The 27,035-nt window shown below is 36.7% G+C and overlaps 1 protein-coding gene across 1 annotated transcript in view; it reads left to right on the top strand.

Annotated features, from left to right (window-relative positions):
- Positions 1-27,035, top strand: part of EBI3 (Epstein-Barr virus induced 3) — a 310,262-nt gene that overhangs the window by 18,869 nt on the left and 264,358 nt on the right. Inside the window, exon 2 of the mRNA XM_044054087.1 lies at positions 15,102-15,228. Coding sequence (XP_043910022.1) covers positions 15,117-15,228 — 112 coding nt within the window. The 5' untranslated portion in view covers positions 15,102-15,116. The remainder of the gene's footprint in view (positions 1-15,101; positions 15,229-27,035) is intronic.

Here is a 27,035-nt window from a genome sequence, read left to right as displayed (position 1 = left end):
GTCTCGCTATGTTAAATGAGTTTAACGTAGCGAAACAGTTTGTAAAAAGCAACGGCATACGCATACGCAGTATATCAGAACTGCCTCAGAATACCAGACAGCTGCGGAAGGGCAGCAAGGAGGCATTATACCATGCCATTATTAAAGAAAAGTATTTTTTTTCCTTAAATAATGTCATTGTATAATAGCAATAACCCATGCCTGGGTGTGGGTAAAGCTGGATTTACCCACAGTTGGCTTTGTTTGGCCACTCGGGCTTCGCCCTCATTACCAAACCACACCAACCATGGGTAAATCCAGCATTACCCACACCCAGGCGTGGGTTATTGCTATACTATGCCACAGGTGACCCAATTCACGTAGCAGCTCAGGTGCCAATTGAAGCTGGTTAGAGAAGATGGGAATGAGTAGCCAATACCAGTTCACCCATTTCAGGGGGACAACAGTAACCCTGTTTTGTCAAAGGATGCCACCAACTGAGAGAATTGGGTATTACTTTCTTGAATTTCAGTCAGCCAATTCTGTACTGTCATGTTAACTAGTACCAGTAAACCTAAAAGGAATCAAGCATGCTTTCTTCACAAGACAGCAATGTGGGGTTGGGGGAAATGGATGTTCTCCCAGTGGGCAGTGGGTAGGCCATCTGCCAGGAACAGTAACCTGGCCCACTCCCTACCACCTGATTCTCACCAGGAAATGGGAGGACTGATCAGGACTCCCAGGCAGGAACAAATGAGCCATAGTTTTCTCATCCAACAGGGAATACCATGCTCCCAAGTCCCCAGAACAAATAAACAGATTGGGTGCTAGTAGCAGAGTAAATGGACAAGGTAATGGGAGGGTAAAAAAACAGTAGTTGCGAAATGAATGTTTTAGAAAAAAATACATATATTTAGAAATGAGATAATGTTAATGTCTATTTTGTCACTTCTTACACATTCATATTATATTCTTTACTAACGTTTCTGTAACAACATATTTAATTTGTATCTGTATTTCTTTATAAAAGCTACACAATTTATCAAATACTACAGATCAAATTTACTTTTAATCTATCATAAAATAAATGTAATCACAAGAAACCTATCTGATGTTCAGCAAAATAATAAAAAAAAAATCCATGAAATGTATATGTCCATATATTCTGGAACCAGACTAGATCAAATCCTTCCAGAAATCTTTGACATATTAACAATAAAAAAATAGGTCTAAATCCCCAATACTGCACATTTTGCCTTAGATAAAACATACATTTCTGACTTTATTTTCTAATTCCATCCATCACCTAACCTTTCAGATCCTGATAAATAAAAACATGTGAAGAGATCATACACAATCATACTTTTAATATAAAAGATATGTGACTATTCCCTGTACTTCCAAATATTATATATTATAGTACCATATAACTGCACAGCTCTTAAATGTTTTACACCCTAAAGATTAACATAATTTCTTCAAGGATTTGATTAAATGTAACTCACTGAAAATGTGATCAAACTGTGGCATATCCCATAATGCTCTGTACATACTGGATCTCTCACATTTCCATTGCAGTCTTATTCTATTTTTATCTCTGCTGTCACATAAAAGAGTGGTATAAAAATACCCCTACAATAATGTTGGCCCTGTCCCTATGCCTTTCTAAAAAACAGTATTCCTCTTAAAGGTATAAAACAACAGCTAACTCTCCACAACCATAATCAGAATTTCATTTAACCATCAAATGTTTCTGCACATATATAAAATAAGTACAAAGTAAATATTTTAAAAACAGCTACTGTTTTAACTTAACCTCTGTTTCTTCCATATATATATTTTCTTACTTTTTTCTTATTTTGTTCCATCAGTTATTCCATCACCCTCCACTCCAAGTGCCAAACCACACGCTTAAAATTAAACTGTTATCACTAAGCATGCCCAAACACATTTCTTTCCTCATCTTCCTATCTAAGTGCAACAATCTCACATTTATTAATACCAATCTGTCCTAATGAAAACCTCAGGACAGATTTAACACCTTAACCACATCTTTCTAATGCTTCCACTATAATTCAAGTTACATCTGGGTAAGGTTACAACTGGATAAAAATGACGTAACCCTGTCCAATCAATCAATCATGAAATATACATATACATACATAAATAAATACAGAAATAACGATATTTTTGCATGAAGGCAAGCCCCCATGCACTCCCACATGCTCACACCCCAAAACTTATACATACCAACTCCATGTTCACAGAAACATAAAGTAGAGAAAAATGTCCCAAAAAAGAAATGCCGTCAGTCTAATTGTAGGTGCATAATAAGAAACCACACTAGCAGTTAGTTCAAAGAGTTTGACTTTTCTAAGCTGAATTTGAGAAAATGTCATCTCATCCAGTTTAAGCACAATGGAGTATAGTAAAACCCTTTCTAAGTTGTCACAAGTATAATCAGCTTATTCCATTTCCTTAAAAAATTCCACACCTTCTACGCTAAACTTTTACATTTCTTGTTCCTAATAAGAACCTCAAATAAATAAATAGAAAACTAAAATATCCATAAGACATGCCTGCATAAGGCTGTATTGTATTATTCTCAATCGTATTAAACATTATAATATTATGATGCATGGTGCTGTACCCTGACCCCAAGTAAAAATGGGTTGATGATGATGATGACTCTGATATGCACACACAAATTATTAAATAAATAATCTGTTTGCCTTATCAAATGCTTTATCCTAAGTGGCAGTCATTTTGTTACCTGGTTAGACTATGCATTACTTTACATAGCCATCACTTTGACCAGTCCTTCTGTCATACACAGACTGTTTTCTATCCTTCTCCTCCGAGTCTTGCCCAATGTTGTTTTTGTCTTTGACCTATTCACCTGTTCATTCCTGTCTTGTCATAGAAGCCAGGCACCTCCAGCCCAAATGAGACACCTGGGGCTCAGTTGTTTCCTGAAGAAGTGAGAAGCAGGAAATAGGGAACAAATCAGTCTGCTAGATCATGGGGTCTCCCCTCTCATCCCATCCCATCTCCTGGAGCTCCTAACTCCAACAGCAGATATGTTTAGCTCCACGATAGCTACCTGCCACAGGGACCATGTATTTTCCCACACATTTTCCTCTAGCCTAGTACAACGCATTGTTGTTCTTCTGTGCTCACAGACCCATCCTCAGTGGCTGCAACACCCAGTGTAGTGTTTAAGTATGACTCCAGTAGCAAGCCAGATCCACCTTCCTCCCCAGAATGGATAAGATGGCCAAAGCGGATCACTCCCATCCTCTCTGGCCCATCTTTTCCAGTTCCCATATTGCTAATCAAACATAGATACATTTTTTATCCCAAAACTTTGGCTACCATTTAGTCTACCTGCCACAGGGACCATGTATTTTCCCACACATTTTCCTCTAGCCTAGTACAACGCATTGTTGTTCTTCTGTGCTCACAGACCCATTCTCAGTGGCTGCAACACCCAGTGTAGTGTTTAAGTATGACTCCAGTAGCAAGCCAGATCCACCTTCCTCCCCAGAATGGATAAGATGGCCAAAGCGGATCACTCCCATCCTGTCTGGCCCATCTTTTCCAGTTCCCATATTGCTAATCAAACATAGATACATTTTTTATCTCAAAAATCTGGCTACCATTTAGTCTTTTTCTCCTACTTTAAAAATATTTCCAAAAATTTAAACCAAGAATTTAAAAACACTGTTTGATACTTATTTGTCTCTTTTTATTATGTGTAATAATCTCTGTTAAAATAGAAATACTATTTTCCAATTTTAGAATTAAATTCTTTAAGATTGGGTATAAAATGAAGATTACCTGGAAAAAGGAATTCTGGATATAAACTTTATACTTTAGGATTCCATTTAACTCTGCTGTCTTCTGTTATAGATATGCCTCAAAAATCTGCAAAATAAAATATCTGTCAAACACTGCCTTCAGAAATTCAGTACCTACCTTCTAGGCCTCACAACTTTCATATAAATGCTCATGTATTAATTAACTTAAATGCTCTCAGTTATTTACTGCACTTCTCAGCTCACCCCTCAGCTTAGGCATGGAATTTTCCATACATTGTTCCTCCACACTCCACTATAACTCCCAAACCAAAGCCCCAGATTAAAATATTTATCAATATACACAACTAGACACATTTCTTTCCTCACCTCCATTTTCTGTGAAAGAATTTCATATTTACTTCTACTAATAACTTGCATCTATCCTAAGGAAAAACTCATGCAAATAGCAAACACCTTCAGCACATCTTTCTAGTGCTTTGAGTTATATCAGGGTGAAGTTAGAAGTTACAACTGGATGAAAACCCTGTCCAGACAAAAAATAGAAATAAAGCATGTTCCCCTAAAAGCTGTCAAATAAATCCACCAAAAATGTTTAATTATATCCCACTTTTAAAAGGATCCCTATTTGTCTGTGCCCTGCTATTCGCATATCAAATGAACATCCATTTATCTCTGAAAAAAACACCACCATTATTTTAGTTATATTACTTCTGTAACATATTTTAAAACATATATTTCTTATATTCAGAAATACATTTCTTCTCTAAATAGCTAGCAGAAGTAAATAATTGGTTCAGACGTAAAATCTTCAAAATTCAAACCCTAACTTAACATTACTAAAATCATCCATAAGATACCAAATAGTAACACAAAGTAAACTAAACTTCTTAATAAAATTCCTATCAGACAATAAATGTTTAGGGATTCATTATCCTTTGTTATTTTATTTACTTATTTACATTTGTTTATCCCGTGGTGTTGCAGAGGTTAGTATTATCACCTCACAGCAAGATGATCTCCAGTTTGATTCTTGGTTGGGGTACCTTCTGTGTGGAGTATGCACATCCTCCTTGTAGTTGTGTAGGTTTCCTCTGGGTGCTCCAGTTTCCTCCCACACTCCAAAGACATGCAGTAGGTGGAATGGACACTCTAAATTGGCCATAGTCACGAGTATGTGTGCAAGTGAGTGGTAAGGATGAACTACCCTGGCAGGGCTAGGCACACGGTGGTGTAAACCTTGGCTCAAGATGATTGTCACTGTTGAAGTGACACCCCAACCCCATGTGCAAAATGGGAAAAGGGGTTGAAGATAGATGTATGGATGGATGGATGGATTTGTTTACCAGGAAAGTCTGACTGGGCACGTGTATCATTTTTCAGCTGAGACCAGGGGTGAAAAGCTCCAAGGTATCATATTTAATGCAATCAGTATTTACAATACCACATTTATAATGCAGTCGAAATAAACACATAGCATAATAGTTGGTATAATAAAATTTGTAATGATAATTCACAAATATTAAATTTATGAGCTTTGTACTGAGATTTCACAGATAGAAGAGTGGTGCATAAGATAGGTATGAGTAATTTAAGATATACAACAAAGTGAGGTATTAGATGAGATAAGCAAGTCTGAGTGTTAATAGTCCAGTAGTGATAGAATAGTAATTTGGTTGTGCTAATTAAAAGTTGGTATAGTATTTTAAGTACAATAAAGTGAGGTATTAGAAGGGGATAGATAAGCAGGTTAAGTGATTTAGTGCTTTAAAGGGAAGTATAAGAAAAGTGATGAAGGTGTTAGAGTGTGATATCCCTGATGAGGAGGACGATAAGCAAAGACAAAGCTAGGAGGCAGATAGGAAGTCTTTTAGTAATGGTTTGAAAAGATGAAAGTGTGTGAGAGACCTGAATGATACAGGAATTTTATTCCAACTTCTAGCTACACTATTGGAATAGAGACTGACCCCAGCAGACATATTTGGTTTGTGGATGATAAGCAGTTGTTTATTTGACCTAGGGGGATAATTTGGAAGATAGTATTGGAGTAGGGGGTTATTTGTTGGGCCGGCAGATGAGTTATGGATGATTTTATGGGTTAAGCTACACCAAGTATAAGAAAGGTGGTGAGGAATCTTGTGCCAGTTAAGTGTTTTTACTGCTAAACAGTGGTGGGTTTGGTAAGGTTTGTTGCAAACAAATGTGGTGACTGTTATAGCACTGTTCAAGTTTAGAATTAAGTGAGATAATATAATTTAGCCTTCTCTTTTCCTACATTTCTATAATCAGATTGCCATTATATAAAAATCTCACCCTTAAAGGTATAGTTTTACTTGTCCCATTTTCACTAGCAAGAAAACAATAATCTATGACAAAACATTGGCCTATAGAATGGTACGTATGTGCTCCATTACTAAATAAATTACTTATGCTTGTCTGTCTAATAACATTTTTAATGTAACAATAGCCATACTAGGTTTAGCCTTCTTGCCATGTATATCCATATATAAATCTCTACAGAAACCTATTTTCCTGTTGAATACTAAAAAGTAGCATTCACTTCCACCACCAAATTCTGTGAGAAACCTAACACTCACTGTGTGTATTCATCAAACCTAATCTATCTTTATTGTAAGCAAATTCCACAATGTACAGAGCCCTTCTAGTAAACTCACATGCATTTCTGTCAATATAGCAACCCCATCTGTCTCATCAAGCTGCCAAGACTAAAAGTATCCACTACCAGCCCAAGCTCTTGTAGCCCTCTGACACTATAATGGAACCATACGTTGTGTATATGAAAATAAGATCAGCACTTTTTATGCAACTTGTGAAAGAATATACCCTCCCTTATACAGTTTTAATGCAACTAACAATGGCATCTAGGTTCAAGAAAGTCATTAATCCAATGTATTCAGCATTCCTACATTCCTAACTGGGCATATCCAACAACTGGAATGTCCAGAGAGGTTCATCATTAAAAGAATACAGGGCATAAGTAATGTGTCCTATGCAGACCACCTCAAGGCTATATCCTTATATTCAGTCCCCTACAGGCTGTTGAGGGGAGATCTATGTCTGGCATACAAGGCATTGTCAGACCCCACTTTGATGGTCCTCCTGCATATCCACAAAACAAACAGCACCAGAAGTACCCATTCCAAAGACTCTAACTGTGACTGTCATATAACTAGGACCTGCTGGAGAAACACGTATGTATCTAAGAGACTACCCTTTCTCTGGAACTGGCTTCCCATCCATATGAAGCAGAATTTCTCCCTAAACCAATTCAAGTGTAACTTGGACAATTGGAAAGGGAATAGGAAATTCATCCCTGGTTTGACACCTATGTCTCTAATGGACACAGGCAGCCTGTAAATGGTTCATCTCCCAGGCCTCTGCTTATAAATGTATCACTTCCCAAGATCCTGGTTACACTTATCAAGGCTACCACTACTTGTCAGAGATATAAGATGCATGACTTGGTGTAAAAAGGCCCTTGTGGTTGTTAGTCTAGTATACACCTATGAACCTAAGAAATGTCCCTTACTACATGTTGGTTAGTTATAAAAATCCTTCTATGGCCCCAAAAATGTCACAGTGCCTATCTACAAGGAGTAGTGTCCCCCAGTATTAAACCTAATACCATTTCATGGGTTAAATAAACTATCCAGCTGTATTCCTTTGTGTCAATTACCACTGTCTGTGCTCCTTGGTACACATTAGTATTGACTGCATACCATGATATCCACTACCACTGCCTGTGCTCCTTGGCACACATTAGTACTGCCTGCATACCATGATATCCACTACCACTGCCTGTGCTCCTTGGTGCACATTAGTACTGCCTGCATACCATGATATCCACTACCACTGCCTGTGCTCCTTGGTGCACATTAGTACTGCCTGCATACCATGATATCCACTACCACTGCCTGTGCTCATTCATACACATTAGTTCTGCCTGCATACCATGATATCCACTACCACTGCCTGTGCTCCTTGCTACACATTAGTTCTGCCTGCATACCATGATATCCACTACCACTGCCTGTTCTCCTTGGTGCACATTAGTACTGCCCACTTACCATGATATCCGCTACTGCCTGCGCTTCTTTGTACTCATTAGTACTGCCTGCATACCATGATATCCACTACCACTGCCTGTGCTCCTTCATACACATTAGTACTGCCTGCATACCATGATATCCACTACCACTGTCTGTGCTCCTTTGTACACATTAGTACTGCTTGCATACCATGATATCCACTACCACTGCCTGTGCTCCTTGGTATACATTAGTACTGCCTGCATACCATGATATCCACTACTACCGTCTGTGTTCCCTGGTACTCATTAGTAATACCCGCATACCATGATATCCACTACCACTGTCTGTGCTCCTTGGTACACATTATTGCTGTCTACATACCATGATATCCACTACTACTGTCTGTGCTCCTTTGTACACATTAGTACTGCCTGCATACCATGATATCCACTACTACTGTCTGTGCTCCTTGGAACTCATTAGTACTGCCTGCATACCATGATATCCACTACTACTGTCTGTGCTCCTTGGTACTCATTAGTACTGCCTGCATACCATGATATCCACTATGACTGCCTGTGCTCCTTGGTACAAATTAGTACTGCCTGCATACCATGATATCCACTATGACTGCCTGTTCTCCTTCATACACATTAGAACTGCCTGCATACCAAGATATCCACTACCACTGCCTGTGCTGCTTTTTACAAATTAGAACTGCCTGCATGCATTGGTATCCATTACTTCAACACGTATATCATGGTCTCCAAAGCACTGTAAATGCCAATAACTATTAGTACTGTCAAAATACCTTGGTGCACATTGACATTCCCTGCACCTTTTGTTGTATACTATCCTTGCCTGCAGACTTTGAATTCCTTAATATTGCCTGTATAAAAATATGGTGCAAAGTAGATTTGATAAACATTTATTAACTACATAAGGTGAAAGGAAAGCTAAACAGCAAGGTCTACTGATACTCCATGTGTTTTTTTTTTTGCTACTTTGTTTCATATGCATTACAGTTGTACTTATGATGTTATGATACAGTGTTATGTATAAAAGCGCAATTCATTTTATAGCATGTAATTATCAAAAGTCAAAAAGTAAATACAATCAATAAAACCAATATCTAGGCAGAGAGGAGTTTAGCATCACATTGATTAACATTTGTGGTTCTGTAAGGGTTTGTTTTAACTGTTTAGCTTAGTGTATTATTTTAGATCACATTCTACTGCTTTACTAATAATTTCGGATGCTGTTTATACCATCAGAATGATGTGTGTATCACACTGAGAGTATGTGTGATTGTGTAGTGTAACTATACCACAAAACCATAGTTTTGATAAGCAACCAAAAAAACATAGCAGTACTTGGATTCTAACTTACAAAGCACATTACTGGTTTCAGAAGTGGGATCTGGTTGATAATGAATACACAACTGTGCTAAAGACAAGATTGTTTTTAGGTACTGTTACTCATGCTTGCTGTGTGAAGAGTTTAAGTACTGCAGTTAGGAATATTATTTTATTGGCAGAGATGGTACAGAAAATGACATAACATAAAAAGTCATGAATAAAGATATAGTAAAAGGAAAAAGGAAGAGAACACTTGCATAGACAAACACATACATACCTGCATGCTGAAGACATGATAATATGCTTACAAATAAGGTAATAAGCCACTCTGAAAATTAAAGAAATGTTGTTACTTTGTGTTCTTATCTGTCCTGCTTCTATTGATCTTACTTGCAGTGGTTTATACCTCTATCAGTGCAGCTGGAAAATGCTAACTATATGATATGTTTACAGAAGTTATGTATAAAAATCCAGTGTTACTCTGGCTTTTGTTGATGGATCAAACTTAACTAAAATGTTCAGCATAAAAATAAATGTTTCTATTTTGTTCTAATAGTTTGAAAAGTTCTATGATCTTCTCTACAGATATAATATGTAAATATGAGTTAGATTCCAGTAACTAGTTATTGCTCCAAAATATGAATCTGTATATATCATTAACAACTGCAAGAGATGACAAAACAAGATAAGGAAATTTATACATATTTTTTGGAATATACTGACTCCATTTTATTGGATAAGATAAATTCCAAATCCTGCATATCAAAACTATATAAAATAGTTGTGTCAAACACAGTGAATATAGATTATTTATGTTAGAGCTACAATTGTCAAATGACTTATTCAGATTTCTCAAATAATGATAAATTATGCTACTAAAGTCTCCAAGAGTGACAACTTCTTTATTTTGGAATTTTTTCTCTTGGAAAATTTTACAAAGAGTCTTCCTTATCCCACATAAAATTGCAAGGGTTTAAAAAGTATGAATCTAAGTGCCAGAGATTTATAATGTATTTCTATGACTGTTTAGTCCTAAAGGTTTGGACGAAATTCAAATTACTTACACTGGTATTGTGGTCAAATAATTTAATATCATCTAATTGTTTGATATTGTTCACTGTTCTTATCCCTTATTGTACATACACATTTCAGTATCCTCTCATTTAGTATTAGTTAGGGGTAACTAGAAAAGTAAAAACAAAATTTGGAAGAAAAATATTACACCCCATTTGTAGAATTCCTAAATGTAGCCTCTACCATTTGCAAAGTGAAATTAATACTGTTAAATGAAGATCAAAATCACGTTCTATTAATCTCAAATATTCACCAAAATTGGAAATGTTATTAGAAACACAGGAGAATAATTCACTTTAATTAAATTCAAAGAAATAGGCTCTACTACTTAACCTTAATTTATTAATTTACAGTTATTGAGAATTATAAATCAAAGAGAACATATTTTCACTTGCAAATTTTCTTGATGGAAGATATCTGTTGTTAGCTGTGTGACTTTTATTATTAATGCATCTTTTATTTAAACAGATTTTTGATAAATTGTTATATGATTACTGTGTATTAACATAAATTGTAAAAACAAAGAAGACTGGTGTATAGAAGGCAAAAAAGTAATTTAATACAGAAAGTTTTACTCCTTTTTCTAGTTAGAACACACTTCTGTACAAAAGATGTCTTTCTTTAACAAAGTAAAATCTTGGGACAAAAAGTAACAAATATTCCACCATTTGATGAGAGGGTTAGTTCAAATACGGGTTAACCAAAATGTTGGCCAAATGTCTGAAAGACAGGGCTTCAGTCTATGATTTCAGTGATCCAGGTTGACTAGAATCCCAAGGAATAGGTTTGAGTGCCCATAAGTGAGTTAGGCAAGCTAACATCCCAGCTGCCAGACAGCTGAGGGGAGAGATTTGGGTGGCCAAAAGCCATCTTGGTTATCGTGGTGTGAAGGGCAGGAATGACCTCCTACTGAATCACTTCATTGTGTAAGTAATATCGAGCAGAATTCCAAAGGGATAGGAATGGTCATCCAGCACAGCTCACAGATAATACTGGACATTGACTTCCTTGGGAGTTACAGCTAAATAAACAAAAACTGTCAGAGCTGCAGGCCATGTATATCATCAGTTCTTTACAAAAACAGGTGGCAATGTCCTGACACCTTTAATTCTTTCTTACATGAAAAGAACTACATACACACAATTGTGCAAGCAATTGCATACTAATCTGCAGTGAATTTCATAACAATGTGAGTTACAGTTTGACAAATGTAATTCTTATCTATACTATGTTTTTTAATATAGTATCTCTATGTAAACAATATTTTGCACTATTACTGTATGCTTTATTATGTACTATTAAGTATTTTTAATCAAGTATGCTGTTACCCTTAAAGTGGCCCAGGCCATGTCTGAAAAGAATCTATGGACCAGCCCATCACCTGGTTAATAAAGAAAATAAATAATCAAGTAAATTAATAGTTAATTGATCTGGTGATGGCTCATAGGCACCGAAAGCTGTTAAAGACTGGGGGGGGGGGGGCGGAGGGTGACAGGGACACTTAGTGAACTAAAAAGGGTAATTTTTTTATAACTATTTGCTACCACAACATAGGTTCACTTGGAGGACATTTTAAGCTTAGTCAATTCCCTTTTGGTGCATGAATTAACATTTTCTGATTGGTCTTAACTATCCCCATGGCTGTTAACTGTATATTAGCCCTAGTGAGAACAACTGTGATCATACCATAGATAATTTGAGGGGGCCATGTAAGGGATGCAGCATCTAGAAACTGCCTTTATCCATTAGTGGCATGAGGGGAAATCCTGGAGTACATTTTCTATTACCCATCCTTAGATCCAAGTTGCATTTAAATATTTGAATATGGATGGATGAGCTTTGCTTTATTTTTATTGATAGTCTGTTCCGGAACAGTGGTAGCCTCTGTGATATATATCCATCTCCCCACAACATTCAGTTTAGATACCTGGACTGAGTATTTCTGATGCCATTTGACTTGCTGATGTTCAATAGGTCCATCTGTATTATGTCAGAGGATGCTTTGTATGCCAGACATGTCACCTCTAAGCACTCTGTAGGATACTAAGTATAGTAATAAATCTTTGAGGTGGTCCATGCAAGACCTATTTTTAGGACTTGTATCCTTTTAGTAAGGTATCTCTGAAGGTATTTCCAATTGTTGCATGGGGCTGGACAGTTACATGCCAAAGTGGTCATTATACAAAATGACATAATGAGAGCTTTGTAAAGGGGGAAAACAGCATCTCTAGATCTAGTCACAATCGATTTGTTTACAGGCTGTGCAATATAGAAAGGCTTTCTTATGACTCTGGGCACATGTTGGTCAAAAGTTAGGTCACTGTACACAAGTTCCCAAATGCCAAACAATTGGATCTGTTCCCAGAGGGCATTGTCATGATTTTGACACCAGTTATTTGGGACAAACCTTCCTACATGATGGTTAGGTTATTTGGGGATTCAATAACTTCTCCAAGCTTGCAGTCATCTCAAACTTAGCTGGCCAAAGCTCTTTGGTATTTTCTTTTACTTTTGAGATGTATATGCCAAACAGAAAAAGTCTCAGCACCAAACCCAGGGGGACTCTATTGGTGACTGGTGTCTTCCCCTATTTGAATCTCCTGCATCCTGTAAGCCAAGTTGGCAATGCAGCTGGTGATGTAAGTGTTTGCTCCTACATTATTCATTTTTTGTACTACACCCGAGTAGGGGGTTGTGTCAAAAAGCTTGGCCAGGTCAAGGTAATGTGGTGCGACTGTTTTACCTTCATCCATTGCTTTGGTAACAAGAGTGAAGCTTAAAATTTGCTCATCATTTTGAGCCTTTCACACTTTCCTCTGGGCTGTTTTCAAAAACATTTTTAGGGCCATGCATACACATATGCATTCCTTGATTCACCTTCCTGATAGTATTAAATTATATTCCTTGTATAATACAGCACACTTGTTAGACTTACGTTAGAGCGCATTTTAAATTTATTGTTTAAACATTTTCCCAGTAGGCAATGAAACAAAAATGCATTAACCAATAATCACAAAACTACCCTATTCAGAACATTTACATCATAAAGGTCTACTTCCACACACAACTGCATTTTAAATTTATTGTTTGAACATTTTTCCAGTAGGCAATGAAGCAAAATGCATGCACCAATAATGACAAAACTGCCCTATTCTGAATATTTCCATGATAACAGTCTACTTCCACACACAATTGTATTTTAAATGTATTGTTTGAACATTTTTCCAGTAGGCAATGAAGCAAAATGCATGCACCAATAATGACAAAACTGCCCTATTCAGAACATTTCCATGATAACAGTGTACTTCTACTCACAATATGTAAATACAGAATCACAGTAGTATAAGCCATAGGCATGTTGCACAGCTTCTTGAACTTATTTTCCATTGGGGGGGCAAAAGACCAAAAACCAGGGACACATTTTAAACATTGCTTGTATAATTTTGGAAAGTTACTTGCATAAAATGTTGTGTTACCACCATGCATTTCACTGCCAAGTCTTGAACCCAGAACTCTGTGCACTACAGTCAGAGCAACATACCACTAAGCTAAACCAGCAGTTTCTTGAAAACGAGGAAGACAAACTTAAATGGCTATCATATCATTTAGTGAATTCAGTTCTCACTTCTCACTATAGCTCTCAACCTCTTAGCACAAAAATACAGAACAAAGCCAATAATGGGGGAATACAGCCCCAAAATAGGGACACATTTCAAATATTGATTTTATACCCTTAGAAAATTGCTAGAATAAAAGGTTTAGTTTTCCCACTGAGGCATACATTCACAAGTGATGGTGGCTAGGGACTTTAGGCTCTTTTTATCTGTACCCAAGGTACAGGGTTTGAGCCTGTGTACCTCTAGCCACCAGACGTTGGGGGCATTACACACACACACACACACACACACACACACACACACACACACACACACACACACACACACACACACACAGTCTGTTCCTGCTCACATTCACACACACACACACACACACACACACACACACACACACACACACACACACACACACACACACACACACACACACACACACACACACACACACACAGTCTGTTCCCGCTTGCATTCACACACACACACACACACACACACACACACACACACACACACACACACACACACACACACACACACACACACAGTCTGTTCCCGCTTGCATTCACACACACACACACACACACACACACACACACACACACACACACACGTCTTTTCCCACTCGCATTCAAACTCAAACCAGCTGGAAACCTGGAAATACGTGTGCCGAGCTGATGTCATCGCACACGCGATGACATCAGCTACTAAAGCACAACAATGACAATAATTCAAAAATAAAGAACGGGACAAAAATGAAAATAATTAGAACGGGACAGTTGGGAGGTGATCTGCAAAAGTGGGGGGCTCCCCTTCCCCCTCGCTCTATGGTTCCGGCTCCCATGTGATGGCTTACAACATGGCATTACCCAAGAAGAAAATGATCAATGAAAAATAAAATAATCAAAGACAGGTAGGATCAAGATGGTTGTGACAGATGCTGACAAAAAAGTAAGATGAGCCAAAGAAGGGGAATAATGGAATATATTTCAGGTGAAATAAAACTGCATAATGTATAACATATTTTAATGCAATTTACATCCTGAATCTCAAATGCTGGAAAAGACCTCTGTGCTGTTATATCACTTTCTTGACTGAAACAGAGACATAGATTTACTATGGCCTATTTTCTACTCTTAAAGATAATTCATGTTTTTCAATCCGATTAAGTTACTATTTTGCCTCTCTTTTATCTTACTCTAACAGAGTGAAAACTTGTGTATGAGTGGTCAGACTGCATCCTCTGCAATGAAGCAACTCCTGATTTTGGTGAGTTTGATTATTCCAATCTGGGCCTCTGCTTGCAAGAAGATAAATAAAGCAGACATAGAAGGTAAGAAATGATTTCCCTCTCTAAAAGAAGAAACTTACTAACAGTTCAACCTCGATATTTTCCTTAAATGAAGTTTTAACTTATGGACAGTGCCTCCCCCCAGTAAATAAGTAATACATTTTGCTTCAAACATTAAGAGTTATTTTCTCTTAAAGCAAGGGCTATCAGGAGAGCTTTCCTGCTATCATTTTCCATCTGCTGGAATACTGTGCACTAGTCAAGCTCCAAACACACTTTATGCTTTCATTTATAGGGTCGTACTACAAGCTCCAATAAGGGAACACTAGTTTCTGTTTTACAGAAGACTAACATGGCAGCACTGTAAGCTAGAACAGATTACATAACCATGTTTCTACTCAGGCATCTTCCCACTCCTTGTCAGAGCATTATGCAGATAGAGATGGGCAGTGTGGTTTCCAGGATCTGGTAAACTCTCTCATTTCATTTTGTAATTTCTTTTTTTAACAAATTGCATGCAAAAGACTGCATTTCTTATGGCTAATATTCAAAGTGTGGTATTCCCTACCCAAAGCAGTAACAGAATATGAATTATAAATCCTTAAGTTAGCAAACTTTCAGCTTTATTAATGATGAGAAAAACTAAGCCTCCAATGGCCATAGTCCTTATAGAATGTTAATCATAAAGCTCTGTTCTCAGCCCATGGTTGTATGGGGATGGACTGATCAAATGCACATGTAACTATAACAGAATGTTATGTATATAATGCTAATGCTTATATTTGTATATATTGTCTTATACAGTTTGTTATTAATAAGTTTATATTTACAGTTATCTGGCCCTAGTTGTGGGGGGGGGGTGATCACTTGTGGGCTCATAGATGTAGAGTTAAATTGTCAGCTGGCATCCACCAGTGACCCTGGTTTGACTTATGATCTGAGGTGCTGGAGGGTCACCTGAGGAAAGAATACCACTTGGACACTGCCTTGCATGACCGTATCAAAGGGAAGGAGGCAGAGAAGGAGTAGGGATTTGCTACTGTGCTTCTGACCCCAGGAAAGTGTGGGAGAAACAGTAAACAAAATATCATCAATGAGAGAGACAGGCCCATATCTTCCACATCTTAAGAATACAAAATGATGCATTTCCAGAAGTTAAGGGACCATGCATGACTGTTATTGCTACATGAAGGGAATATAAATAAGAATTAAAGAAATAACCCCAAGCCACTAGATACAGGGATCACAAGCATCAGTCCTACCACCCCCCAAAAATGAACGTGAGTGGGAGATCACCAGCTTGCCAACTATGGCTGAACATTTACAGAATTAGAAATATGATAGTGGAGGTCATAAAAACTGAAATGGCTCCTTAAGTTAAGCACAAGGGGAAATAAAAGATTAATTTAATTTTTCACCTTCATTCTGTTATTGTGTTTGTTTTCTCTTCATATATTTAACCCTTTACACACTTATGTTATTTTTTTTTTTTGTTAATGACATGCAATTTACTGTCTTCATAAGTTGTTAAAGCCTTTCGTCTAAAATGACTTAGTCAAGTCTAATGCATAAGTCTGCTCTACAGCTTATGGGGAATGAGCCCTAATTTTGACACCTGTGAACCATGTTCAGGTAGTCAACCTGGAGCTTCTGGGAGCCATCTAGGGAAGGAGCGAGTGAGTAACTGACGTGGGATTACCCACACTGGGGAGATAGAACATAAGGGAAATAAGAATGTTTTCCAGCAAAGACCGTGGTATGTGGCTTCAAGAATTAAGGGGTCTGAAAACATCACACTTCATTTGCAGGCAATACCGACATGAATAGAAATGTAGCTAGGTTATCTTGTACCCCTCGAAAGTTCCTTAAACTAGAGTCCCTTCAACTCAATGCTGAGGAGCAAAAAAGGGACTTCTGCACTTCATGCTGTAACATTAATTGCAATATCAGTAATCATTTTTGAAGCCACACCCAGGACAACCTGTCCCATTGCCCTGCCCTGGTTATGGCTCTGGACATGACCATAGAAGCATGTATGCATGGCACATCAAACTAACAAAAAAGAAAATCCTCAGCACCCTTATACAATGGCCACCTGTCAACCAACTCTCACTTTTACTGTCAGGAGGTAAGAATGAGTTACCAATGAGGTGTTTCCTCAGGAGCAAGTGATCACAGGGACCATAAAAGACCTAGCCACATACACCTTCAAGTAGACACACTTAAAAGTTCTCACCATCCTTTATGAGTATGTAATAGTGCCTGTCTCACAAATTAAGAAAGGTCATACATAATAACGCTGGTGCAGATTTATGTCTACCAATACAATCATCAAGACTATCCTTAAGGGTAAACAAAGTAGTGCTTTACTTAATCAGTAGTGGCAACATTTTCCACCAGCTGGGAATACCTTTGTTAGGAACTTATCCCTCCAGGGAGTCTGGTTTATTTGTGAAGAAATGGGAGGTCAAACAGTCTTTCTTGGCTAGCAAAACAAGATGCAGGTCACCCTGGAGCAGCCAATACGCTACCGAGTTTCAGGAGAGTTGTGTTACTTTATCAGAATAGTTGAAAGATGTAAAGCCTTTATTTTTTTTTTGGGGGGGGGCAAAATCCACTGGGGCCTTTCCAGATGAGTGATATGCTTGGATTTGTACATATCAAAGGGGGCACTATACTTGATGATGGCTCTGATATGGGAAGAGTACAATGGTAAGATGACTTATCTGGATCTTGAAGATCACATCCTTGTGAATTAATTGGGCAAGATAAAAGGATTTCCTGATGATGGTGTAAACATGATGATAAAATAAAAGAGAGTTGTCCACATAAGTACCCAGGTCTCTTATGACCACATCTATTTAAAGAAGAATGCTGCTTATAACATATGAGATGGAAACAGCTTTTTTGCCAACTGCCACTGTGCTGAACTTTTTTTACATTTAGTTTGAGCTTGTTTTTAGTGCACCATGTATGTTCATATTCTGGCACTTTCTGGAGCAATTTAGTATTAGTGAATGAGCAGATAATAGTTCTCAGTTTTCATCATCAGCAAACTTGATCAATCACACTTCAGGAATATTGGCATGGATGTCTGTAAAATAAATGCCAAACAGGAGAGGGCCCAGCATCAAACCCAGTGGAATGTCACTATTTGCCATTTTACATTCAGAGAGGGTACCAGCAACTTTCACTACATGGGATCTGTTGGATAGGAAATTTGCAATCCAGTAGACAATGTAGGGAGTTGCATTAAGTTTGTCCAACTTTTCAATAGTACCAGCATGGGGGATATTGTCAAAAACCTTGGCAAGGTCAAGATAAGCAGTCTGTATAGAGTGACCACTGTCCTTAGCCTCTGTAACCTTTTCCAAGAAGCTTACTTTGTTCTGGAGATGGGACCTGCCCTTCACAAAATTAAACTGAGTCTAGATAAGTTACGTTACCTAAGTCTGCATAAATGTGTACTGCTATGATACTTTCCATGGCTTTGCATATAAAACTAGTGAGCCTTTTGGGTAGGTGATTACTTGTGTCTATAGAGAGGCCACCCTTGTGTAGAGGGGTCACAGAAAGTATTCTTCAAGCATCGGGGAGAAACTCTGTTGATAGGCTGATGTTGAACAGTTTAAAGATCAAGTGCAAAGTTTTTTTTACCATTTATTTTTTTTGTAATTATGCCCTCAACTTATAAAGTGGGCATTCTTATTCTAAAATGTGTTGTTTCTACTCTGGATTTTTTCCACTTTGACATTTTGCAGTTGACAATAATGTGAAGATTATCTTACTAAGTTTCTCATGGATTTGAGGGAGTTGATGCTCCAAAACAACTTTATATTTTTTGAAGGAGAATACTTTAGACAGATATGGAGGGTGGCTATGGGTGTGGTGTGTGTACCAATCTTTGGCAATTTGGTAATGTATAGCTGGGAGAAGATTTGTATTCTCAGCTTTGGACATTTGGAATGCTGGAAAACTTACATAGTTACCTTGATGATATTTTTATTTTTGGATGGCTTCTTTTGATAGAATTGATTTCATTACTTATATTAACAACACTATGACATTTTTAAAGTTTATTCACCAACACTCGACAGATACAATTCACTATTTAGATGTAACTGTTCTTAAGGACACAATCAACAACCATTTCGAATCTCCTATATACAGGAAACTAGCTTTTTCTAATATTTATTTACATTTCAACAGTTGTCATTCCCCATTGTGTAAGATGAACATTTTTAAGGGACAACAGATTGGACTGGCCAGAATGCGTTCCAATTTTAAACTTTTTAAAGTTGAATGTGATTAATATCAATGTTTTTGGAGAGGGGATACCCATGTGATTTGTTAATGAAAATCTGGGAGGAAGTATTGGGGGATTGGGGTACTAATATTGTCCCCTGTTAGATTCAGATTATCATGATGGTCTTAAAGGGACCCCTACAAGTACACAAACTGACAAGGAGAGGTATATCAACTCCTTGGTCATCAGTTATAGTTCTGATTCCATGTTGATAAATGAGATTCTAAACAATAAGTGGAATATTTTCAAAGTTGAAGATGATTTATATAATTTGCTAGGTGATGCTCCAAATATTGTATATAAGACAGGTAGAAATTTTAAGCATTTGTTTGAACAAAAAATATTGTCCCTATTAATAAACATTTTAAAGGTATGAGTAAGTATGGATCTTGTAACCAATATTTCTATATTTTAGAACAAGAATCCATTTATCTGAACAATTATTATGGTTTCAAGTTAAATCTTGCTAGTTGCAATTGTGCTACCAAGGGGGGCGATTTATATTGCTATGTGCTCGAGTTGTCCCAGTTTTTATATTGGAAAGACTAAGAGACAACTTCAGAAAATAATTTACAAGCACAATTATGATATTTTGAAATGTGATTATAATAATTCATTATAAAAACACTGTACTAATTTTTCCAAGTTCAAGTTTGGAGTATTGGAAGTGGTGCCACCCAATGACTGTGGAGCTACTGGCAAACATGGGTAGACTATAGGGAGTTAATGTGGCAATTCAGGTTGAATGCCTCTGTTAATCCTTGACTAAAAGAGCAGCTTCCTGTTCTTCCGGTCTTAAAATTGAGAGCTGACAAGTTATAAACTAAAAATTAAGTAAGTTTTGATTTGTTACTACTTTAGATTTTTTACATTGTATTTTTTGATTTATTTTAATTAATTTTCAATGTAATTGCAAGGTATTTAAGTTTTAGTTAAAATTGAGGATATACTAATTTGTTTATAATGGTCTTGGAAACTAATTTTTTTGGAATATGTATTGTTTCTTTAAATCACGGTGCTGCTTGATTATCTATTTATATAGGGTTAGTAATTAAGTGCTTGATTCTGATGAAGTCCTGTTTTTTGTAAGGATGAAAATATTTAACCAGGCTTTGTAATTTTTTACTTTGTTAAACATTTGCATTTTATCATTGGATGACCTCATTTTTGTTTCCCTTTGAGGCAAGAAGTTTGAAGTATTATCTCTAAATGGCACCGGAGACTATGTGAGCATTTTTTTTCTTTTTTTCTGGTTTGCAATTGTGGCTGATGGTCACATGCTCTTTATTTGTATTTTTATATATTTCTCACACGAATTGGAATTTCACCACAGTATCTCTCTGTCAAAGTATTTGCAATCTAATGGACAGGTTGAAAGAATCATATAAACTGTAAAGAAAATCCAAAAACTTAATATATAGCACTGGAGATGCAATAATGGAATACAAAGGCATATTCAAACTGTAAAAAATATCATGAAAAGTACGTTGACACCATTGAGGCTCAAAGAGATAGTGAATATTCAGAAATCAGCTGACAAACATTCGGAATAAGCAGCAGCTGCTGCTGTGATTACTCATGCAAATACACCAACATTCCATGTTGTAGAGACTAAGGACAGTCTGAGGCTGAGATGTAACTGAAGCCATTTATACAGGACTGATCTGTTTTAATCTCAGAATAATGATATGTATAAAATATTGTCATAAGGGACATTTCTACTCAAGAAGTATCACAATTGAAACACAGAGATACTGCTCCTGAAATGGTCACCACTGTGATCATGAGACTACAGCAGGCAGCACATTTACATGAATGGAGGGACCAGAACCTGATGATGACATTCTACCTGAAGTGACTAGTGTACTTATTATGACTTCAATTTCTTCCAGTGGCTCTAAAATATGTAGAGTTGTTAGACTACTAAGAAGCCATCCAAATGAAATTACTTTGTGTTATAATAGCAAGCACTGACTTACATAGCTGCTTCTAGTTATTGCACATTCTACTTGCATATTATCTACTGGATTGACTTTTCAATGTATCTACCCATCTTTTGTTGCTCATACATGTGTGATATCAATACTATAATGTAAAGTATTAAATATTCTCATCATAAGAAAGAATAGCTTAAGGAGAGGAAGGCATTACAAAATGCAGCACATATTTAAGATTACTAATAAGACTAAGCATGCATGCAGGATATCGTGGTTCTATCTTCTTTTTCAGTTGTTGCTATGATAGTGAATAATGTGATTGTTCATCTGCTGTCTCTGGAAGTCTACATCTGGCAAATTGGTCTGTGATGCTGTGTACTAAAACTGAACCCAATAATACTTCAGAGTGCAACGACAGATCTTGTCTTACCACTACTCAAGGTACCAATGTGGTCACATCTGGAATATTAGCAGATGGACATCAGTCTGGTTAGGAATACACAAAGGAGGGATCATAAATCATTACAGTAAAGGGAATGAAAGATGTGGTGTAAGAGTAAAGGATATCCATTACATCTGGCTGCTGAAGAGCTGAGGTAGATGTACAAGGTTGTTCATGTGTTGTGTAGGGATTACTGTACTGGGAATGTGCACACACACTGAGAAAGAAGAGAAGTCAGGGAGACATGAAATGGAATCAGCACATTATCAGGCTGCATGCAAATGATGCAGAGCTAAAGTGGAAAAATGGGAAGAGAAGGTGAAAGTATGGATGGGAGCTGAGGCCTCTGCCGACAGGCATTTCCTCGACTGCCAACAGATTAAAGAAATTATACTGAAACATCCCACACTGTATTGCCCACATACCCCACAAAATTATATGCACCTACTCTGAAGTTGCACATCAGTGGAGAAAAGGGAAAACTCTGCTGTCAACAAAAGATGCTTGCACAGAATTTCTTTGATCTATTGGCATTTGAAGAAATTGCTGTCAGTTGATTGACTGCATCTTGGCTATAGAAGGGGGAGTCCATTTAAGACCAAAAATAAACAACTATTATTTAATTGAGAAGTTGGTTGGGACTTGGAATGCACAGCATTTACAGGCTGCAATACAGGTGAAGAAGAGAATGAGGAACAGGAGGTGTAGCTGTAAAGACTGGATTTTAACACTCAGATAAACTTGATGGACCTAAAGCTTTCTTTTGGTTGGTATAATGCATGCTCAAATACACAAAACTTTAAATGCTTTTTAAATGTTTGGAATATGTATTCCAGTGTAATCATAATAAGCCAACTAGGATGTGAGTTTCTGGATCTGCCCACCTCTCATTTGGTAGAACATTCGGGTCACACTGCATAACTCATGGCATTTGTTATACTTCAATTTTGCATTTGTTTATATCTTTTCATACTTTGTTGCTTATATATCGCCAGAGGGGATTCTGGTTGTTCTAGGGTTTTCCTACATCCAGTCCAGCTTTATTATATATATACTAGGACCATTAATCCTTATCTGCTACTAGATTTTATGTTTCTGTCATTGCCTACACAACACATGGACAACCCTGTACATCTACTTCAGCTCTTCTGCATTGTCAGTACAACAGCTCCTCCTATTAATTCTGTTGTTGACCTTATTGACTGCCCATGTATCTCTCTTGGGCCCACATACTGAAGATAAGAGTTGAACCTCTTGCACACCAGTTTAGCTAGAGATTCTCACTATAAAGTTCAGTTCATGTATCTGTCCATCCACCCTGAATACTCAAGTCATCTAATTCAGTGTTGTTGGGAAATGGAGCCAGTCCCTATATGCAGCCAGGTATAATGTAGAAACAAGTTCATCATGGACTTCTAAAGCTGTACCCTACTACATCATTTAAAGAGGTTGCAGTGTACATTATACAATCAAACAGATTTACCTCAAAGTTAAAATCTGAAGCTATCACCTTTAGCATGAGGTGTACACCAATGCCACTATGAATGTTCAAACATAAAACTGTACTCTATTTTGGGCTTTCCAAGATGGCTGCACACTGATCAACAGCTTAATTAATGAAAAAAAGCTTAATGAAAAAATAAACTAAAGGTAAGGGCCAGTAATTCTGCCAGTTTTTAGTAAATTCAATTACCAGCTATTAAGTACACTGTCTAGATGCCAGCAAAGAAGAAATTTAGGGAGCCTGAAAGAAAATCAGCTAGAAAAAGTGAAGAGAAAACACTGACTGAGAAGAATCCTGAAGTTGTTCAGCAAAAAACAGTTCAAGCTACAGCTTTGGTACAGGAGATGGCTTACAGTAATTTAGATGGAAAAATAAATAAAACGTGCTCAGAACTGATTAAAATGAAACAGTAAAGGAGTATATCAGCTCAAATAACACAAGGCTGGGAAAAAATGGACGATGCTTTAAACAGCTATACAGATGAAATGATAAAACTACAAAAATCAGAGGTTGAATTAAAGAAAAGCTTGTCTGAGTATGAGACTGCTCAAGAAGAGCAACTCAAAACATGGTAGAGTTAGAAAACAGAGCAGGGAGAGAAAATCTAAGATTTTCCAAATGTACCCGATAAACTATGAGAAGCAGACTATATTAACTTTATGAAAGCACAAATAAGTAACTGGACTGGTATTTCACAACAAGATTTGTTAATTGAAAGGGCACATTGTGTGTATGTGCCAAACCTGGCCATGAGAAAGCAGCCAAGACCTGTATTAGTAAAGATGCAATCATACCAGCAGAAAGAGTTGATCCTGACAAAACTGTGGCAGAAAGGCAAAGTATTTAAAATTGGAGAAAATGGAGGGTTTGTGGAAAATGATTATTCACTGCACACCTGGTAGAAGAAAAACAAATTTATCCCAGTAATCAGGGAATGTTGAGAGGCAGGTGTGAGATTCAAGCTGCTACACCCAGCTGTCTTCAAAATATGTTTTTTGATCCAGAACAGGCTAAGGAGGAAATACAAAAGTTTATTCAGCAAAAAGTGAGCCATCAAACAGAAGGAGAATGCATCTCATTCTTCTGCTCATAAAGCCCATAGAAAGATTTTTCAGTGAAACTTTTTCCAAAGAAGTTCCAAAGGAAAATGCTTGAGAGAGAGAGAGAGAGAGAGAAAAGCATAGGAGTTGACTAGAAGAATCAGGATTACCTTGGACTTGAACTGAAGTTTGGGTTTGGGAGATGGGGATGAACAGGAAGAAGACCACCAACACTGAAATTAGTGAATAAGCATGAAACTATAAAGCATCACTTACATTTGTGAAATATGGCTTTACAAGAAAAAGTGTCTGAGAAAAATTGGACTTTTGATGACTTTGTTAAAGTTGTCGGGGGATTGAAAGACATATACCCTACTTTGTGTCATTAATGTTTGGAAAGACGTTAAAAGAAAAAAGAAAAAAGTAACTGCAAGTAAAACAATTTTTGCTCAACACTGTTTGTATAAAATATTTCATGGTATAAACTGCATGCTATATCATAAAACATTTTTAGTGGTTGTATGTAATAAAGATACTAAAGCAAACAAATACTTTTTTTCTTTGTTAGTTTTAAGAAATATAGGCATTACAGTGTAAAAAGAGAAGAAATGCTGGACAAGAGCATGTTTAAGTTAATAGGCTGTAATCTTGGGCTACTGGAGTGAGGGATGGGATGGGATGTAAAAGTGCACTGATTATAATATATGTACATTTGAGATTTTTTTTTTTACTTTTGCAAAGGTGAATGTCTGGATTAATGAACTGGGTTTAATCTAATAATGTTTTTGTGTAAGTGAGTGGGCTTTAGATACAAGATACCACTGTGAACGTAATGAATAATTTTCCTTTAGCAAATAAATGTTCAGTGTGAGTTGAGAATTCTGCAGCTGAGGACAACTGTGCTTTCTGTTCTTATGTTTCCACAGAAACAAATTGACTGCAGGTGAAGGCAGTACATTTCAAGAGGTCTAGACATTGTTTCTTCAGAGAAATGTAAAATTGAAAGACACATGGGCAAGCTGCTTAGTAAAAAATAAAGTTTGAAATTATTGAGCATGAATAAGAGATAACAGCTTTTCTGGTCTATAAATTCTTCAATGCATTTATTAGAGTACTATATAACTTAGTTTTATTTAAATATAGCCAATGCACAGTTTCTTAAGGATAAAAGATAATGTTTTCTGAAAGCATACAAGCTGTTTTTCATATCTGGGAGGGGATAAAAATGTAAGACAAGAATATATAGCAATAAGTGTAAGTAGGAATATCGGCTGTAACAGGCATCTTAGCATGGATAACCTTAATTTTAAGTAAGTTAATGTGTGTGGATGCTGTCAATATGGGACAATTGCAACTATCAGGAGGGTTAAACCTCATTGTTTGAAAATGTACGTAGTTTTTTCCTGTTTGTTTTAAGTTAATAGGTTATGTGGGTGTTCTGGGGTGTGCATTTTTTATTTGGGGGTTTTCATTAAAACAAAAAGTCTTGTAAAGTGTGACATAGAATGAAATGGAGATGACAAGAAATAACTATATAAGGGATCCACCTGCCAAACATTAGTGGGTGTATGTAACACAAAATCTGGAAATAAACATTAAAAAAGCTGCCATATATAATAGGTGGGGATAATAACTTCTTATCATAATGGCTACACTATACTTATTATCCTGGAATGTGAATAGCCTCACAGATATAGACAAAAGAGTAAGAGTTTTGAATTATATTAAGAAATGCAGAGTGGAAATAGCAATGCTACAAGAAACACATTTGGAAAGAAGTGAGCATGTACATTTGAAAAAGAGCAGATTTCAGGATGGATATTCATCAGAATATCAGGGTCAAAGGAAAATAAGAGTACTTATACTAATTGCTAGAGGAGCTCCAATAGTAACAGAAGCAGAAAAAAAGATAATAATGGCAGATTTGTAGTAGTAAGGGGCTTCTGGCAAAGGAGGAGGATTACACTGGCATGTATTTATATCCCCCAAAAAACTGCTATTACAGAGTTTAAGAAAATTCTGGGAGAAATAATCAGCTTTCAGCAGGGAATATTACTTATAGGTGGGGAATGGAACTTGATTTGCAACAGTGAGGATGTATCTGGGGATCTAGAAGGGAAAATATAACAAAAGAGGGTAGATTTTGAAGAAATTTATGAAAATATTTGGTATGGAAGACATGAAGTCAGTAGTAAAAATTTGAAGAAAATGTACATATCATTCCCTGTGGTACAATAACTTGGCTAGACTAGACAGAAATGATATTTCACAGGAGCATGTGCATTTAATTGAAAATTTCAACACACATCCAGTAACTATTTCAGATCATGTACCAATGACAACCAATATAAAAATGCAGGGTAATGAAGTAAAAATGACACTGGTGCTTCCCCACCTACTTATTAAAAATAGAGGAATTTAAGAAATGGGCAGTGGAAATTATTCTAGCATTATTAGGGAAGGTAATATTTCTTCAGAAGGTATAGCTTGGGAGTGGGATGAATTGAAAGTGGAGTTTAAAAATAGAATATAAATTAAAGAAAATGAGATATGGATAAGAAGTAACACAAATTATTTATAGGGTCTGACAAAGACTAAAGTATTGCAGAATAAGGAGAAT

Source organism: Protopterus annectens, chromosome 13.part0 (genome assembly GCF_019279795.1).
Source record: "Protopterus annectens isolate FY-2018-M chromosome 13.part0, PAN1.0, whole genome shotgun sequence".
Taxonomy (NCBI): Eukaryota; Metazoa; Chordata; order Ceratodontiformes; family Protopteridae; genus Protopterus; species Protopterus annectens.
Note: the sequence above shows the minus strand (reverse complement) of the source record. Positions and strands in the feature narration are given on the sequence as shown.